This window comes from Pipistrellus hanaki (genome assembly GCF_964339955.1).
Source record: "Pipistrellus hanaki genome assembly, chromosome: 16".
Classification (NCBI taxonomy): domain Eukaryota; kingdom Metazoa; phylum Chordata; class Mammalia; order Chiroptera; family Vespertilionidae; genus Pipistrellus; species Pipistrellus hanaki.
The window spans coordinates 14,959,433-14,976,241 of NC_140518.1; the positions used below are offsets into that span (position 1 = coordinate 14,959,433).

At 54.8% G+C, this 16,809-nt stretch overlaps 1 protein-coding gene across 1 annotated transcript in view; it reads left to right on the forward strand.

Annotated features, from left to right (window-relative positions):
- Positions 1–15,971, forward strand: part of FAM20A (FAM20A golgi associated secretory pathway pseudokinase) — a 30,284-nt gene extending 14,313 nt beyond the window's left edge. Inside the window, exons 2-11 of the mRNA XM_084862432.1 lie at positions 7,053–7,237; positions 7,889–7,939; positions 9,191–9,269; positions 10,352–10,444; positions 11,155–11,270; positions 11,750–11,930; positions 12,694–12,803; positions 13,488–13,569; positions 13,977–14,036; positions 15,364–15,971. Coding sequence (XP_084718558.1) covers positions 7,053–7,237; positions 7,889–7,939; positions 9,191–9,269; positions 10,352–10,444; positions 11,155–11,270; positions 11,750–11,930; positions 12,694–12,803; positions 13,488–13,569; positions 13,977–14,036; positions 15,364–15,628 — 1,222 coding nt within the window. The 3' untranslated portion in view covers positions 15,629–15,971. The remainder of the gene's footprint in view (positions 1–7,052; positions 7,238–7,888; positions 7,940–9,190; positions 9,270–10,351; positions 10,445–11,154; positions 11,271–11,749; positions 11,931–12,693; positions 12,804–13,487; positions 13,570–13,976; positions 14,037–15,363) is intronic.
- The last annotated feature ends 838 nt before the right edge of the window (positions 15,972–16,809 follow it).

Here is a 16,809-nt window from a genome sequence, read left to right on the forward strand (position 1 = left end):
ACAACATTTGCAGTTCTTGCTGAACAGAAGGTGCCGAGGGAGCTCAGGAGGCCCGAGGCAGGCTCTCGGCCATCTGTGGACAATATTGACGTGCACAGCGGCCAGAATCCACCAGAGCCACTTCCGGGCCATCCTCAGGGCATTGGGTGCTTTATTTGCTCCTGGTTTCCTGGCTGCAGCCCAAGGCTTTCCCCCTCCGCCCCACTGACCTTCGGGGCCGGATCACTTTCTGACCTGCGGCTCTCCGGGGCGTTGAGCAGCATCTCCCAACACCGGCTGTGACGCAAACACGTCTGCATCCTGTGCTCCTGGGGGCGTGGAGTGGCCCTGAGTGGGGACCTCTGGCCTACACCGGGGAGGCGGCCGCCCTGTGGGGAAAAAGTCTGGGGCTGTGGGCCTGCGCTCCGGGAATCACCACCTCACAACCGGGTTGAGGGGCTTCTCGGTCCGGTGTTAATATTTACTGTCTCCACAGATGAGCTGTGTGCGACACAGGCGCCAGGGCCTGTGGCCGGGGCCGTGTCAAGGACGGGTTTGCGAGCGCTCTCTGAGCGGAGGGCCTGACGGCAGAGCCTGTGCTGCCGGGATGTGACTGTGACTGTCCCAGAGGGTCTGCGCTCACGGCTCTGGCGGTGTTATTTGCTTGCGGCCAGGGATGTTCGCCAGTCCTCTTCGGTGCTTAGTTCTGTAGGAATCTCGGAAGCTTGGCCCTGCTCGAAGCTTTCTGCTAGTTCCCTGCCTTGGCTCTGGGGACCCCTTAGCGCAGGGATCGTTTTTACCTTTGCCTCCAGGGTGTCCATCCTGTCTTCAGAGATTGATCTGGAAGTTGTTTTGGCTTTTTTTTCCTTCCCTCTCGATATTTTCCCATTGATTTTTAGAGTGGAAAAGAAAGGGAAAGACAGAGAGATATCAGTGTGAGAGAAACACAATGATTCAGGGCACGAGGCTGGGAAGGACCCTACAATCAAGGTACATGCCTCTGACTGGAATCGAACCCGGGACCCTTTGGTCAAGCCGGAGCGGGGCACATGGACCAGGTTATGAAGAGCTTGGCTTCGAAAGCCAATTGGCCAGATTCCAATCGCTGCTCTGTGGCTGCCACTCACCAGCCAGGGGACCGTGAGGCAGCTCAGGACAGTTTCCCAGCGGGGCCAGTCTGCCCTTTGGTACAACGGGGCCAGCGGGTGTGACTACATTCATACCCGGATCACCCAGGACCATGGCGCCATCTCTGATCCCTGAGGTAATCACTTCGGCGATTCCTTCGCTCATATAAGGAAACAGTCACCAGTTCCAGGATTAGGATGTGGATCTCTTAGGCCATGACTCAGCCTCCCCCAGGGCTGTCCCAAGGAATACAGGAGGTCTTCGGGTAACTAGGAAATTGAACAGTAGTTACAAATAATTCTTCCCAGTCTCCTTCCCCACCCACAGGAGGCATAGCGAAATCAGCTTCATGATGAATAGGCCTGTGACCCACCGGTCTGGCTAAGAGGGCCACACACAAACGGAATCCCAGAAATCACCGTGATAGCAGCTCACATAAACACCTATGAAACTCGCTTAATCCTCACCCAAGTCCCTCAAGGCAGACATATTAATTATACCCTCCTTGTAGTAGGAGTGGATGGAGGGGCTGGATAACTGCCCTGGGCCACACAGCTGTAAGCGGCAGAGCCAGGACTGGGGCACGGGACCCGTCCCTCCCTCTCTGGTTTACAATACAGCAGCCTTGCCACCCACCACCTACCCCTCAAAACCGAGCTTTGGTCCATGAGCGAACGAAGCATGCTCCTTCAGGGCTGGAAGACGGACTCCAGAGGGTGCAATACCTCTGTCTCGGGAAGGGAAAGGAGGAGCAGTTAGGGAACACACCTTGGGGCCTGCAGATCGCTGCAGCCCAGGTGCGCTCACACCGCCTCCCAGCTGCCCGCCGGGGGCTGCCCTCAGGCCTCCGGGGCTCAGAGGTGGAGATGGAGAGGGGGCAGATGGGCAGAAAGGGATGACATGGGAGATATGCCCTTGGGGCCCTGAGATGAATGGGGGAGGGACAGGCATCGTCAGCATCCTGTGGCCTGTTGGACAAGCCGCAGGGCTCTGGTGGGGAGCCAGCCAGTCTGTGAAGGGGCGCTGGGGGAGGGTTGGTCACCCCACATGGCTCTGGAGTGAGCACATGCTGCTGTGTGATGTTCTCACACACGGACGCTGGCTGAGGGTCCATCAGAGAGAGCTAAACGCATCGGCCTGAAGGTGACAGCACTGGGTGGCCAGCAGGCATTTCTGGGTTGTGAATTGCACAGGTCACTGGCATAGTGACCACGAAACTGACCAAGCTTCAGCCCAGGGTCTGTCCCTCCGCCGCGGGGCAGAGAGCTGTAGGGAGGGGAGGGAAGCCAGCCGGGGAGGGGAGAAGGGAGGGTGAGAGGGGGTAGGCAGGTCACTATCAGCACATAGTGCATGTACATATGAAACCTCAGAACAAGGGACCCAAGTCTTCAAGGCGCTGGTGATTTGTTGACATCTTTCCTCGTTCTGCATAAATAGTCACGCTCCTGCCTAATTTTATATTCATAGTTTTGTTCTCTTTTTTTTCTTAAAAACGAGCCCCCAAATTGTCTGAGCACAGGAGAAGTAAAACATTCTGAAGGAGGGTCTTTCCAAACTCATCACCATCATGACAACAACCGCTCTGAGGAATAGTCTTCCTGAGAGGAATGTCGAGAGAAAGGAGATTGAAACGGACACGTGCACAGGTTTCATTTGAAAGCTCAGCCCCGTGGAAGTTCACTCTGATGCTTCTGGCCCAACCTGAGGCGTTTCCGGGACCTGGAGCAAGGGGCCCAGTCCTCCGAGCCCCTCCGAGCTGCCGCTGTCCCCCCTCCTTGCCAGGCCTCCTGTGGACCCCAGAAGGGACTGGGCCTCGGGTGGTCCCCCTCCACGTGCTCCAGCTCCCCACGCCCCAGGAAGAGGATCCAGGCCCCTCCTTAGCCCGCCAGGAGCAGCTGAGGTGCCCAGCTCCAGGCTTCCAGGCCCCCCCCCCCCCCCCCCCCCCCCCCCCGCCCACGCCGGGAGCCGCCCTCCTGTGTCCCGAGGCCAGACCTGCCTGAACACTCAGAGGCCGGAAAACAGTGCTTCTCCCTAAAGCCTCCATCGCTGGGTTCCTGCTTAGTCCGCACCCGGAGAGGCCGCAGACAAGCACCAGCAGCACCCAGGGTGCCCGGTGATCCCGCGCTCTGCAGGCGTGCCGAGGCATGACCGTGGCGGTGTCTGATGCAGCCGCACCACACGATGTCATGCCCGTGCTTAGGGGATGTTCCGGGGGTTTGCTCCGGCTTGCAGAGCCGGCTGTTTCTGGTTGCCCACAACAACTGTGTTTTTGAAAACCTGTGCTCCTCCTGGTCTCTGGTCTTCACAAACACTAACAATAATTAGGAGAGCACCCGTGCCCGGGGCCTGCTCTGTGGTAGATGTCACCACACTTCATTCCCAAGATGCAGCGAGACAGCGGCCGGCATCCCCATCTCCCACGACAGGCCAACGGAGGCCACCCTTTGGAAGCCGTGCCCTGTCCTCGGTCTTCTCATCTGCGAATTGGGAATAAGAATGGGCATCGTGTAGGGCGGTGTAGGCTCGTGTGAGCTCCTGTGTGTGTGGCCATGGCCCCTGGCCCGATCCTCAAGGCCACGTTGCTGGTGAGGCAGGACCAGGCCTTTGTGACGCCGAGTCTGTGTCCTCTCCTGCCGTCCCCCTCCCGCTGAGCTCGGGCTGAACCCCACGGTGCCGTCACGTCTGCGTTCTGCCCGCCCCCTCTCAGCAGGGGCGGGGCGTTGCCACGTCATCCCTGCCCCCCGAGCCAGGCCTGCGTTTTGTTCTGTGCGGCTTGTTCTCTGTGGGAGCTGCGGGAAAGGCTCCTGCCGGAGCTGGGGCGTTCGAGATGGCCCCTGTGGGAGTTCTGTCGGTGGAGACGGCTGTCATGTCCCGTGGACTGAGGACGTAGCAGCATCCCAGGGCAAGGAGCGGGGCTGCCCGGAGAGGGAACACACTCCTGAGGAGTCTCACTCAGTCTGGAGCGGGAGCCAGGGTGTAAGCAGGCGCTGAGTGACGATGGCGATGATCGAGCAAGGCGTCTCTCGTGTCGACTCACGTGGGGCCAGGAAGCGGTTTTGTTGATGAGAAAATCCCCTAGTAATTGCGGACCTGGGGGACGAATCCCGGGGTCTTGATGGGGACCCAGGGGACACGGGAGATGGCCAGGCTCCGTCCTCCCCCAGCGCCCCGTGTGTGGGCCGTGTAGCGTGGGGGTGACACCATCTCCCCAGACCAGTGCAGGGTGAGACGCAGAGACGTGGGAAGGGTGCTGTGAAGCACCCCCCTCCGCTCCCCCCGGTTGCTCTGGGAAGGACAGAGGAGCACACCGAGAGCCGTGTGCGCCCAGCTAACAGGAAACGAACCTGCAGAGCAACTCGTCCCCCATCTGGAAGGGGCCCCCAATTCCCCCGTTTGGTTTTGGACGTGGTAACCCCAGCGCTGTCGTAGCCGGAACCCCTCGGCTGTCGGTCCACTTAGGGACGCTCCGGCCCTCCCGCCCGCCTCCCATTGTGCCCGTTCCCTTCCTCCCGCCCTTCTCTGCGGCTCTGGTCCCGGTGACTAACATAGGACTTCCCAGTCTTCCCATCAGACTCCCCAGGGAGGTCAACAGTCCAGAGTCCTAGCCGCCCAGTAGCCTTGGGAACTGGAGCCTGGCCCGACTACTTTTCCAAATAAAAGTAAATGTCAATATAGTGTGTGTTTTTTTTAAATCTGGCAGGAGGCCTCCTGACCGAGTCAGCCACTTGCCCTTTCCCTGGACTTTCGAAAGCCCTGGCTCTGAAGCAGTTTAAGGTGTGTCACTGAAATCAAGTGTACCGGTTACCCCAACCCCCCACCCCGAGCAGGAAGGCTGCGGAGGAACGCCCTCTCTCGGGAGAGAAATCTCAGCTTTTAAGATGCTCCGAGACCTGAGCAAAGAAAAGGTGTTGGCTCACAAATGAAAACTCCGAAATCAAAATGAATGAATACGGAACCAAATGTTTACAAAACCACGACTCAATGTTCAGTCACTTTTATGTGATTAGGTACTTTATTCGGCACAGAATTCACAATAATAAAAGGAAATATGCAAAAATTTTAGCAAAAAAAAAAAAATTGATGGTGGGGTGGACTTTCCTATGTTAGTAGAAATGCCGAGAGGCTGCAGGGGGCTGGAGCAGGTGCTGAGAGAAGCCAGGACCTCAGGCTGCCAGGGCCCATTCACCCACTGATGTGAACACCTTCTAACCTGTGCGCCTTCCTCAGGAAGCTGCCTTTCCCCCAGGACAGAAACCCACCGAGGACAGTCATGCTGTTACTTTATTAAAAAAAAATAAAAAAAAATAAAATATATATAAATATATATATATATATACACACACACACACACACACACATATAAATATATATATAAATATATATATATATATATATATATATATATATATATATATATATATATATATATATATAGTTGATTTTTTTACAGAGAGGAAGGGAGAGGGACAGGGTTAGAAACATCGTTGAGAGAGAAACATTGGTCAGCTGTCTCCTGCACATCCCCCACTGGGGATGTGCCTGCAATCAAGGTACATGCCCTTGACCGGAACTGAATCCGGGACCCTTCAGTCCACAGGCTGACACTCTATCCACTGAGCCAAACCCGTCAGGGCCATGCTGTTACTTTATTCACATGGGGGGGGGGGGGGGGATAGACAGCTCAGTTGCATATTGGACCTGAACTCAGTGACCCAAATTGGTACTCAGCACTTCCCCAACACTTCCACTAGGGGACTCTGCTCCCGAGGGTCTGTATTCTCAGAGATACAGTCCAGGGGTGACCAAGTGAAATTTTCTTTGAGAATTGGGGTTTTATCTTAAAAATGATTGTGGATATTTCTTCCTTTTGTATAACACTTCTACATTTGATATAGAGGAAATTTGAAAAACTTTAGGCCAATAAGAATGCTTAACACTCTAAGAATGTCGGCCATGTTTGATTTGCCATTCGCTCCATCACAGACCTGGGGGGAGGGGTGTGTGTGTGAGCGGCATCACATGTGTGGGAACACCCAAACCCTGACCCGTCATCAGCTAGACCCAGCCAGGTGACATCGTGCTAATTGGCCTTCTTTCCAACCAGAAGACTTCCATCTTTTACTCAACCAGTGACGGACTCAGCTTCCTCTCTAAGCCCCAGACCTGCCTGTCCCTGGCTGCCCTCCAGTGCTCAGATGGTCCTAATCCAAGAGCACCTCACGGCTCCTCTTCCATCCAACCCCCCCACTGAATCCCGCCCATTCCACCCAATCTTCCCAACTGCCTGTCACGCAGTCATCTTCCCTTCCTCAAAACTTGAAGGTGTGTTGTCCAAACCACTGCCTTGTATGTTGCTCTGATCATGTCCTACACACACAACTTGTCCCCCAAACTAGACTCTACGCCTCTCAATGGCAGGGGCCTGGCTTTTCGCCTTCTTCTTTTTATCCTGGCAGGACAAACAGTAAGTGGACCATTAGTTCTCCTTTTCCTTTACGATGCGGCAGTTAATCTAACTCAGCCTCCGGCTCTGTGTAAGGCCCCTCACCCCTCTAGTCTTTCCATTCCCACCAGTTCCCTTCTCTCCCGTCTCCTGGCTCCTGAGGTCAGAAAATGCTGGGAAACAGAAGATCGGACTTGTTAATGGGAGCGTGCACGGAGAGGCCCAGGTTCTGAGGTCCCCAATTTCACTTTCAACCACCAGCCCATTTCCTTCAGCTCGTATTAGCTGTTCATCTATTGTGTCTGGTATTGTGTGACTTACTTGCCCGCTTCGTGGCTCACTAGATTGTAAGCTCTCTGAGGGCAGAGGAGGACTGTGTGGCTATTTTGCCCCCCCCTCCCCCCTCCCGTGGTAGGTGCTAATGCTCCTGTTGATAATTTCAGTGGGTCTTTGCATTGTTGTGTCTCCTACTTAAACAAAACCCACTCCCCTGCTCTTTCAGGCGACACAAGATATACAAAGAGCAGCTGAACCTCACCTCCCTGGACCCCCCAGTGCAGCTCCGCCTCGAGGCCAGCTGGGTCCAGTTCCACCTGGGAATCAACCGCCAAGGGCTGTACTCCCGGTCGAGTCCTGTCGTCAGCAAACTGCTCCACGACATGAGGCACTTCCCCACCATCAGTGCAGGTGAGCTCCCAGGACCAGGCAGAGACCGCGTGTCCCCCAGAGAGGGAGGCTGGTTAACCACCCAGGTGTGGGGTGCAATAGCAAAGGGCTGTCTCAGACTCCTGGTGGACAGAAACCCCTCCTCTCTCTTTCGCTCGCGCTCGCTCTCGCTCTCCCTTTCCTCACAACCCCACAGGGGAGCACGAGGTGTTCCATCCACTTAACAAACGTGATGGCTCCCTTTAGCGAGCACTCCCTCTCCACCCGGCATCCCTCTCTTGTCAGTGACCTTAGGGTGTGGACCCCTCCCTGCCATCTTATTGGTGGAGAACTGAGACTCAGAGGATGCACAACTCGGCCAGGGACCAGGGCTGGAGCCGGGTTCCAACAGGCCTGCTGTGCCCAGGTCTGTGCGGTCAGGCACGGCAGTCTCCCTGACAGAGCAGGCTGAGGCAGAGACAAAACCAGCATCGGCTTCCCAGACAGGCACTGAGGCCTGTCCACGGAAGGGCCAGTGAGCACGGGGCTGGATGGAACAGGGCGAGGCTACAGCCAGCTGGGGCTGCGGGAGATGCCCCTGGCTGCCTCAGTGTCCCCTTCAGTGAGTGAGTCCAGGGCCCCGTGTTGTTGGCGCCCCCACCGACGCTGACCGTTCTTCCTGTCCTCCTCCAGATTACAGCCAGGACGAGAAAGCCTTGCTTGGGGCGTGTGACTGCACCCAGAGTAAGTGAGCTGGCCCTGCCTGCCCCCAGCCCCCCGGCACCCTGTGTGAACCCTGGGACCTGGCGCCCCTCTGTGGGGTCCTGGGTGGGACTTGAGGGGGCGGGACTCTGCCTGGTCCCTGAGAAGCCAGCATTTCTCCCACCCCCCACACGACGGAAAATCCCTTTCAGAGGGGCTGGTGTGTAGGTCCCTGCTGGTCAGTGTGACCCGGGGACCAGCTTCATCGGGATTGGCGTGCCTTTCAGATTTAACAGACTGTTGTGCAGGACAGGGGTCCTCAACCCCGGCAACTTATTAGCGTCCCCTGGGCGCTCCGAACAGGCAGAGGCCCGGCCTTGACCCCAGGTTTCCATTGGGTTATACAGGACAAGGTGTGGGTATCGGCGTTTTAAAACCGTTCCTAGTGATTCTAATGCAGCTGAGGTTGAGACTCCTCACTGGTTTATAGGACCAGAGACAGGCCTGAGATGCAGCACAGGCCCCTCCCAGGGGGTCACGAATTGGGTATACACATATCTGGACCCTACCCAGCCTCAGAGTGGCCAGGCCAAGCCTGGACACTGAAGCCCCAGACCAGTCACTGGCTACAAGCAGCCTCATCCATTTACCTCAATATACCAAACACACATCAGACATTTCAATGTGTTGGGACATGTTGAAGGTTTGAGAGATTTGTGGGGCTCAGGACTTCCCTTTTCTTTAACACCCGCCATCTGCCATATCAGAGAGCAGACATCGTCTGGACCCTACTGGGGCTCACAGCGGGTGGGAACAGGGTGGGTGGGGGCCGTGCCCAGGATGGACACACGAGGAGGGAGCTCTCACTGGCAGGGTCGTGCGAGCTTATCTCAGGTGCCCTGCTCACCCAGCCGTCCCAGCCCCGTTTGGTCTTAACATGGAAGATACGCAGATAAACTGATCCACTAATGCAGGTCAGCAGAGGGCAGCATCGGAATCTACAAGGTGCCAAAGGACAGTCAGCAGCAGTTCTCAGGGAACATACTTTGGGGTCTGCCGTGTCTGTTGGAGAAACCTATATTGTTTGCCCTGTTCCCCTAACGGCAGAAAAGGTATTGTCCTTAGCTTCTGGCACCCTCACCATGGCCTGATGCAATGGAATGTACCCTGCAGGCTTTGCAAAGCCAATTCTAGTCCTTAGAGAAGAAGTCGGTTGGATTTATTGAATGACAAAGGTCCCGGCCCTGAGTTTCGTCCCAGAAGCATGGCTAACTCACCCTTATCCCCTCACAGTTGTGAAGCCCAGTGGGGTCCACCTCAAGCTGGTTCTGAGGTTCTCGGACTTCGGGAAGGCCATGTTCAAACCCATGAGGTAAGTGACTGCCTTCCTCACCTCCATTCCCAGCCTTGGCAGCTCTGCGGGGTGTTGACCCAAAGTTAGTAAAAGTGGCCTAAGGTCTTCAAGCCAGTCACCTGTGGACTGTCCAGTCTGCCCACGCACTGAACTGCTCACGGTGGTAATTTTAAAAAGGAAGAGTAGACCTGATCAGGTCATTACTAGCATCTCTACTACCACATTACATGGTAGTCTGTGGGTCAATAACCTTATGAGCCAGGAACTATTCAATTGCCCACTTTACAGATGACAACACGGAGGCTTGGAGAAGCCAGCTCACCCCAACCTCCCACTGCAGACAGGGAAGCCAGGATTCAAACCTGGGTAGCCAGACTGTTAACACCCTACCCACTGTCATTCACACCCACCTGGACTCTCCAAATGGTTCTAGAACTCCACACAGTATTTGTTTTGACTGAAAAACTAGGAAATGAAAAAGGCTACTGTGAAGTCAGTTATATTCTTAAATCAATTTCATTTCATTTATAAGGCGAATATATGCCTTTAAGACTTTGTAGCACGTGGGTGAAATAATACGTGTCCAGTCTTCAGACTTGGTATATCTATAGATTCCTGGCCCCCAAGGGTCTGCAGCCCACAGGCTGGGGACTCTGAAGTTTATGTTCCCTGGAGGTGACATGCACAGGAGACAATGGCCCCAGTGATGCCCCCCAGAACGCCGTCCTCCACTGGAACCCAAGGAGAGGGACTTAGGTTCCAAATGTCCAACCAGTTGAGAGGCCCATGGGGTGAATGGCTCGGATGAGCCTCGTGGAATGAGCATTGAATACAGAATCTCAGTTCTAGTCTCTGCACTGCTTTAAGGAGGGGTTTGTAATAGACCGGCTTCTGGGTATCAGTTGGTGCCCGAGTCTCACCCTCAGCTCCCATGGGATGGTTCCAGGGCCCAGAGAACCTGAGAACCGCGCTCAGGCAGTCCCTATGCGAACATGAAAAGCAAAAGGCCTTTTTCCTTCCCCCGTGGGCATGCTCGTCAGCCATCTTCTCCGCTCCCGCCGCAGCCCACGTCCAGGGCATGAGTCCTCCCTTCTTTTCAGACAGCAGCGAGAGGAAGAGACGCCCGAGGACTTCTTCTACTTCATTGACTTCCAGAGACACAATGCCGAGATCGCAGCCTTCCACCTGGACAGGTAGGGTCTGGCCCTGTGGAGCGGGTATTGATGGCAGGGGCCACGCTCACGAGGGGGCGCTGGGCAGACCCTCGGGGGGACTTCCCCGGAATGTCTTCCTTCAGTGATGCTTTTGGACCCAGCAGGTCTTCCTCCTGCCCCCCACCAAGCTGATAAACAAACCATGTTTCAGGTAACAGAAAAACTTAGAAAACTAACCCTGCCAGGTGGGTCACGCTGCCATCTTGGGCATGACATTGCCCTTTGCTCTAGTTTCCCATTCTGAAAAGGAGAATGCACCACTCCCAGTTATCCGGGCAGCCTGAGGCCATGGTTTTAAGAGGTAAAAACACGTTCCTGAATGTCTCAGCTCCTATTGGCCCAGTCCTTGTGACTCTCAGTGCAGTTTGCACACTGGCAAGCCAGACACTCCCTGGGAGCTTTTCAGAAATTCAGCATCTCGGCCTGGCCCACCGAATCAGAGGCTGCACTGGAACCAGACCCCAGGCAAAACACACACACACACACACACACACACACACACACACACAGAAACATGAGCTCTGACCTAGAACACAGCAGGTGGGGAGGGATCAGCCTTTCTGAAGTAGGGCTGCAGAGATCCCAGGGGCTGGGTGTGGCCAGGAATGCCAGTCCACTTCTAACGGGCGACCATCAGACTCCCCAACCATCGCTCCAATCTGAACAGGGTTCCCTCCCCTCTCTTTCAGGATCCTGGACTTCCGACGGGTGCCACCAACAGTGGGGAGGCTAGTCAATGTCACCAAGGAAATCCTAGAGGTCACCAAGAATGAAATCCTGCAGAGCGTTTTCTTCGTCTCTCCAGGTAGAGTCCTGGCCAAAGCCATCTTCTGAGGACACAGTAGGCCAGCGTGGCCACCAGTACGTTCGGCATAGGGGCACACACCCATCCCAGTAAGGAGCCACGGTCATTACTGGGATGGGTGTATGCAGCCATCCCACACTCCACCTTGGTCCGCTGGAGCTTTACAGGAGGAACGGGGGTGGAGGGGTGGGGGTGGGTAGGTGGGAAAAGGTCATACCTGAGATGCTTACTAACTTGGGCAGGCACCCAACTACAGTGCAGCCTCCCGGGAATCGGGAGTTACCCAGCAGAGACCACTCTGCCACTATGGACAGGGTGCAGGTTTAACAGCTCCCACCACCTGGAAAAGGCAGTACTTCCTCCTCCCGCCTTTCCCCCAGCTGAGTTCAGGGGTTCCCTTTCCTCCCGTGGATCTCTGGGGACAGGAAGATGGTCTGCCCCCTAACCCTTCTCTCTCCTCCTCTCCCCCCATCCTCCAGCCAGCAACATGTGCTTCTTCGCCAAGTGCCCATACATGTGCAAGACTGAGTACGCTGTCTGTGGCAACCCCCACCTGCTGGAGGGCTCTCTCTCCGCGTTCCTGCCGTCCCTCAACCTGGCCCCCAGGCTGTCAGTGCCCAACCCCTGGATCCGCTCCTACTCGCTGGCCGGAAAAGAGGAGTGAGTTGGCCCCCTGGCCGTGCACGTTAGCCCGAGAGTGATCACAGTCCCACAGGAAGGACTTATGGCTAGCCTGGCTTTTGGGCCCCAAAAGCTACCTCAGCCTTCCTTTGTCTCATCTCATATAGATCACAGATCCTGGGACCAGCTGGCCCGAGTCCATTCCCCTCCCTTAGTTCATTTATCCAGTTAGAGAGCCTTACTGTCTGCCAGCTTTGGGTGCTAGGGGATACGGAAATGAGACACAGGCCCCCACTCCAGAAGCTCTAATGTCTAGCGGTGGCCATAGAAACAGCCAGGTTCTGAAAACACAGCGCACACCCGCTGTGACACAGAGCAGCACACGAGGAGCCCGCAGGTCTGCCCGGGAAGCCAAGGAGCCATCGTGTATCCCTGGGGCTCAGCACACTCCCTAGCACATAGTAGGCACTCAGTTCATGTTAGCTGACTGAATGAACAGGGGCTGAGGGAAGGACACGGAGCCAGGCGTTCCCCTGCTGCCCATCTTCTCCCGGCTGGCACATGCTGCCCCAGCCATCAGCATGGCACCCAGCACAGCAGATGCTCAGGAGACATGTCCTAAAAGGACCCAGAACCTTCTCGCCACTTGGAATCTGCACCTCGCATGTCTGCTTAGCACCCACCCGAATGTACACGCAGGATTGGGGAGGCAGGGGTTGAAGGGTGGGGAGAGGTGTGAGGAGGGCCCCCAACACCTTGCCATCTTGGCTTTTCCAGCCCCAGGACTGGTTCTCCCCCTCAGGTGGGAGGTCAATCCTCTGTACTGTGACACAGTGAAGCAGATCTACCCGTACAACAACAGCGACCGGCTGCTCAACGTTATCGACATGGCCATCTTCGACTTCCTGATTGGTAAGTCCCTCCCCCCTCTCCCAGGCTCCTGGCACAGGGCTCTGCTGCTGGTCTGGGATTGTCCCTGACCTTGGCACCAGTTGCAGCCTAGACCACGAGGCCTGATTAACCCACATCGCTCAGGGCCTCAGAAGTTAGCATGTTCCCCTCCTGAAAGGGGTGTCACTCCAAAGGCAGGGTATCAGCTTACAAGCCAGGCCCAAGCGGATTGACCCCTTTGACCAAGGAAGGCAAAACCAGGGCGGAGAGGAGGAGGGTGTACACTGAACGGGCGGCAGCGGGAAGGCCTCGGTGTCCCACTGGAATGGTTAGGAGAATTATGAATGCGGCCAGTACAGCCACACACAGAGCTGAAGGCCTACAGCACCTGCCCCAGCTCACTCACCCTGTGTCTGCCTTCCCGATGGGCCTGTGCTGAGGAACTCAGGTGAAGAAGGAAAGCCAACATGGGTGCAGAGTATTTGAGTCCTAAGCCTAAGGGTTTGCGGAAAAACAGTGAAAGCCTTAGATTTGCAAAGTCCACACTAGGGTGTGTTGGCTTGTTTCCTTCTCCCTTGGCAACATCCCTAATCACCCTGGGGAAATGACAGCTGTGGCCCTGGGTTCAGACTCACCTGAACTGCTAACAGGCCTCTATTGCTGCCCCCGACCCCTCGCTCCAATGCCTCCCTCCTTCCTTTACAGGAAATATGGACCGGCACCATTATGAGATGTTCACCAAATTTGGGGATGATGGGTTCCTTATTCATCTTGACAATGCCAGAGGGTAAGTATCACCCACTCCTCCCCCACAGCCGCAGCCCTGGCAGCTGCCAAGCTCTGCGGTCCGTTCCCGTCTCCTTGCCCGCTTCTCCTCTACCCCGAGGGCACTAGTGAAACATGGGAGCTGTGCATAGGTTTTCCTCGGGGTTCCCTCCCGGAGGCAGAGCACGTGGCTCATGCTCGGAGTCTGGCCCTCAGTAGTTGGTGAGTAGGTGAAGGATTGCTTGGGTTTAACATCTTTGGACACTTGGACAAAGGCTTTTGTGACATGATTGAGGACAGGGGCTGGAGGGGCAGCTGCCATGAGCCCTAAACTGTGCTTTCCAAAGAAAGGCTGAGGCAGAGAAGAGAGAAAGCACAGTGAGGAGGGAGGTCTGCTGGCCACTCACGAGATCCTGGTCCTCCCCCTAGGTTTGGGCGACACTCCCACGACGAACTCTCCATCCTCTCGCCACTCTCCCAGTGCTGCAGGTGAGCTTTCAGTGCACGGCGCCACTGCGACCCTTGATCCTGCTCGCAACCACGTTCTGAGGCTCTTGCTCAGTTCCCATTGGTCTGGACGGGTGGGTGGAATGACAGACAGGAATTGCCGACATCTCAGAAGCTTTCATCTTTCAGCATGGGATGAATTAGGACCTTTTTTTAAACCTCTCACTCACTCACTTTAATATTCAGCCCACTTTGGCACAGCCTGTCTCTGATATGAGTAATCAGACCTCTGCTTCACCCAGCACTCACAGCAGCTCATAAATATGACTAGTTAGCCACCATCCGAGTAGAATGCTTTCAGATGGAAAGGAAGCATGACACCTTCCCCTGGCCACCGTTTCTCTGCAGAATCTTCAACCTACTCCTGGTCCTCTCTGGTCTCAGCAGGCTTTTCCAGCTGCTCAGCTGCAGTTAGAGCTAATTAGAACTATGGGACTCACACCTAGAAAACCATCTCATTCATTTCCAGCCGAAAGACTCGGAACAAAGCCAGAATTTTCTTTATGCCTGCCTCCCTTCCTGAACAGGGCAAGCAGTTTATGACAAAAGCTGGACAATTAGGCTGCATCTGAGTCCCAGGCAGACTTCCACATGAAAATAAATCAGAACCCTCAAGTCGACAGGAGCTCCACCTACCCCATTTTCATCCCTTGATTCAAGAATCTCACACCGAGAAATAAAGTTGCCAAGAAACAACTTGGAGGCCGCAGTACCTAGAGCTCCCGAGATGCCCAACTCATTTCACAACTAGAAACTTCTCGCAGCTTTAAATCACTCCTGATTCTCTCAGCAATGTCAGATGTGTACGGTCCCGCATCGCATTACAATTACTATAGTATAAACAGTTCAGGCCTCTGACCAAAAGGAAGTTGGGGAGGGGCTGTGAAATACCGGGTCCTCTTTCATTCAGTCCCTTTTTACCTGGTTTTCATTAAAATGTGCTTGAGCCAAAACCGGTTTGGCTCAGTGGTAGAGCGTCAGTCTGCGGACTGAAGGGTCCCAGGTTCAATTCCGGTCAAGGGCATGTACCTGGGTTGCGGGCACATCCCCGGTAGGGGGTGTGCAAGAGGCAGCTGGTCGATGTTTCTCTCTCATCGACGTTTCTAGCTCTCTATCTCTCTCCCTTCCTCTCTGTAAAAAATCAATAAAATATATTTAAAAATAAAAATAAAAAAATAAAATGTGCTTGAGAAAATATCGGGGGAGAGGCTCAGAACATCAACAACTACAACAGTTTTTTGTGTGGGGAAAGTCAGTTCAGGATGTTATTTTCTTTACACTTATGTTTCCTGTGACCGTGTCCTTCCAGGATAAAAAGGAAAACGCTCTTGCACCTGCAGCTGCTGGCCCAAGCTGACTACAGGCTCAGTGACGTGATGCGGGAGTCACTGCTGGGAGACCAGCTCAGCCCCATCCTCACGGAGCCCCACCTCCTCGCCCTGGACCGGAGGCTCCAGGTCATCCTAAGGGCCGTGGAGGGGTGCATAGCGGCCCACGGAGAGCAGAGTGTCGTAGCCGGTGGCCCAGCAGAACAGGCAGCCCCAGACTCCGGCCAGGCCAACCTGACAAGGTAGGGCTGGAGGAGCCCAGCTGCAGAAAACCACCTGGAGCCACGGTGGACTCGAGTGCGGACCTCTGCGCCCTCTCATGCCCCGGCCCAAGCTGGAGGCCCTGGGTCCTGCGCTCAGGGAGCAGGCAGGGCATGGGGGCGGTCCTCAAAGAGCCCAAGTGGGAGCCTGGCTGGCCTGCCTGGCGCACCGCTCCCCGAGTGGACTGACTGCCCTGGCTCCGCAGACCACCTCCTGAGCCCACTGGGAAATCTGGATGAATCCGAGGTCAGGCTTGAAGGGTATGGAAGCCTTAACCCCAGAAGAGATTGTTACAAATAAAATAAAAGGACATCAAGTGGACACCTAACTGACCTCCAGATCCTTATTGTATCTATGAGGATAACTTCCAATCCAGACAAAACTTCTGACTTACCACAAGCAAACAAATCTAAAATTAACTCAAATAGTTCCAAGTAGACCTCACACTTTCCACTTATATTCCAGTCACTGTGGCCCAACCTGAGGACAAGAATCACTACTGACCGGTCCTCTCAAGTAATTTCTGTGAAATGGTATACAGGAGGTAAAAATAACAGGGATTTGCTCAGAATATCAAGAAAGGAATGTTTTAACCTAAAGACTAAATATCAATGGAAATAACAAGTATGACCAAAGAGCATCCAACACAGGAAGGATTTTAGTGAAGGGACACGGGTGTGTGTGTGTGTGTGTGTGTGTGTGTGTGTGTAGGGAGGGGCGGCGGGAGGGGGGGGGATCTTGAAGGCAGCATAGGAAGGGGTCCAACAGGTTCATGAGCCTGGACTGAGGCTGGAGAAAGCCAGGGCCTAGCACAGCTCACTGGCCAGTGTTTCCCAAGAGCAGCAGGGCCACCTGGTGAGCTCTGGCACGCCGGAAGCCCTTTCTCAGCTCTTTTCTCAAAAAGGAATCAATCTAAAGTTTACCTCCCTCACAAGTGGGTATTTTGAGGATTCTCGTCTCTTCTCCCTTCTCCCTCCTGACTTGCTGATGCTTGAAACACCTGTATTAGGAGGCTGTTTCTTAGTCCGTAATTCAGGACTGAAAACAAATGAGGAAAGTGTTCATACTATAGGGCAGTGATCAGCAAACTCATTAGTCAACAGAGCCAAATATCAACAGTACAACAATTGAAATTTCTTTTGAGAGCCAAATTTTTTAAGCTCCTA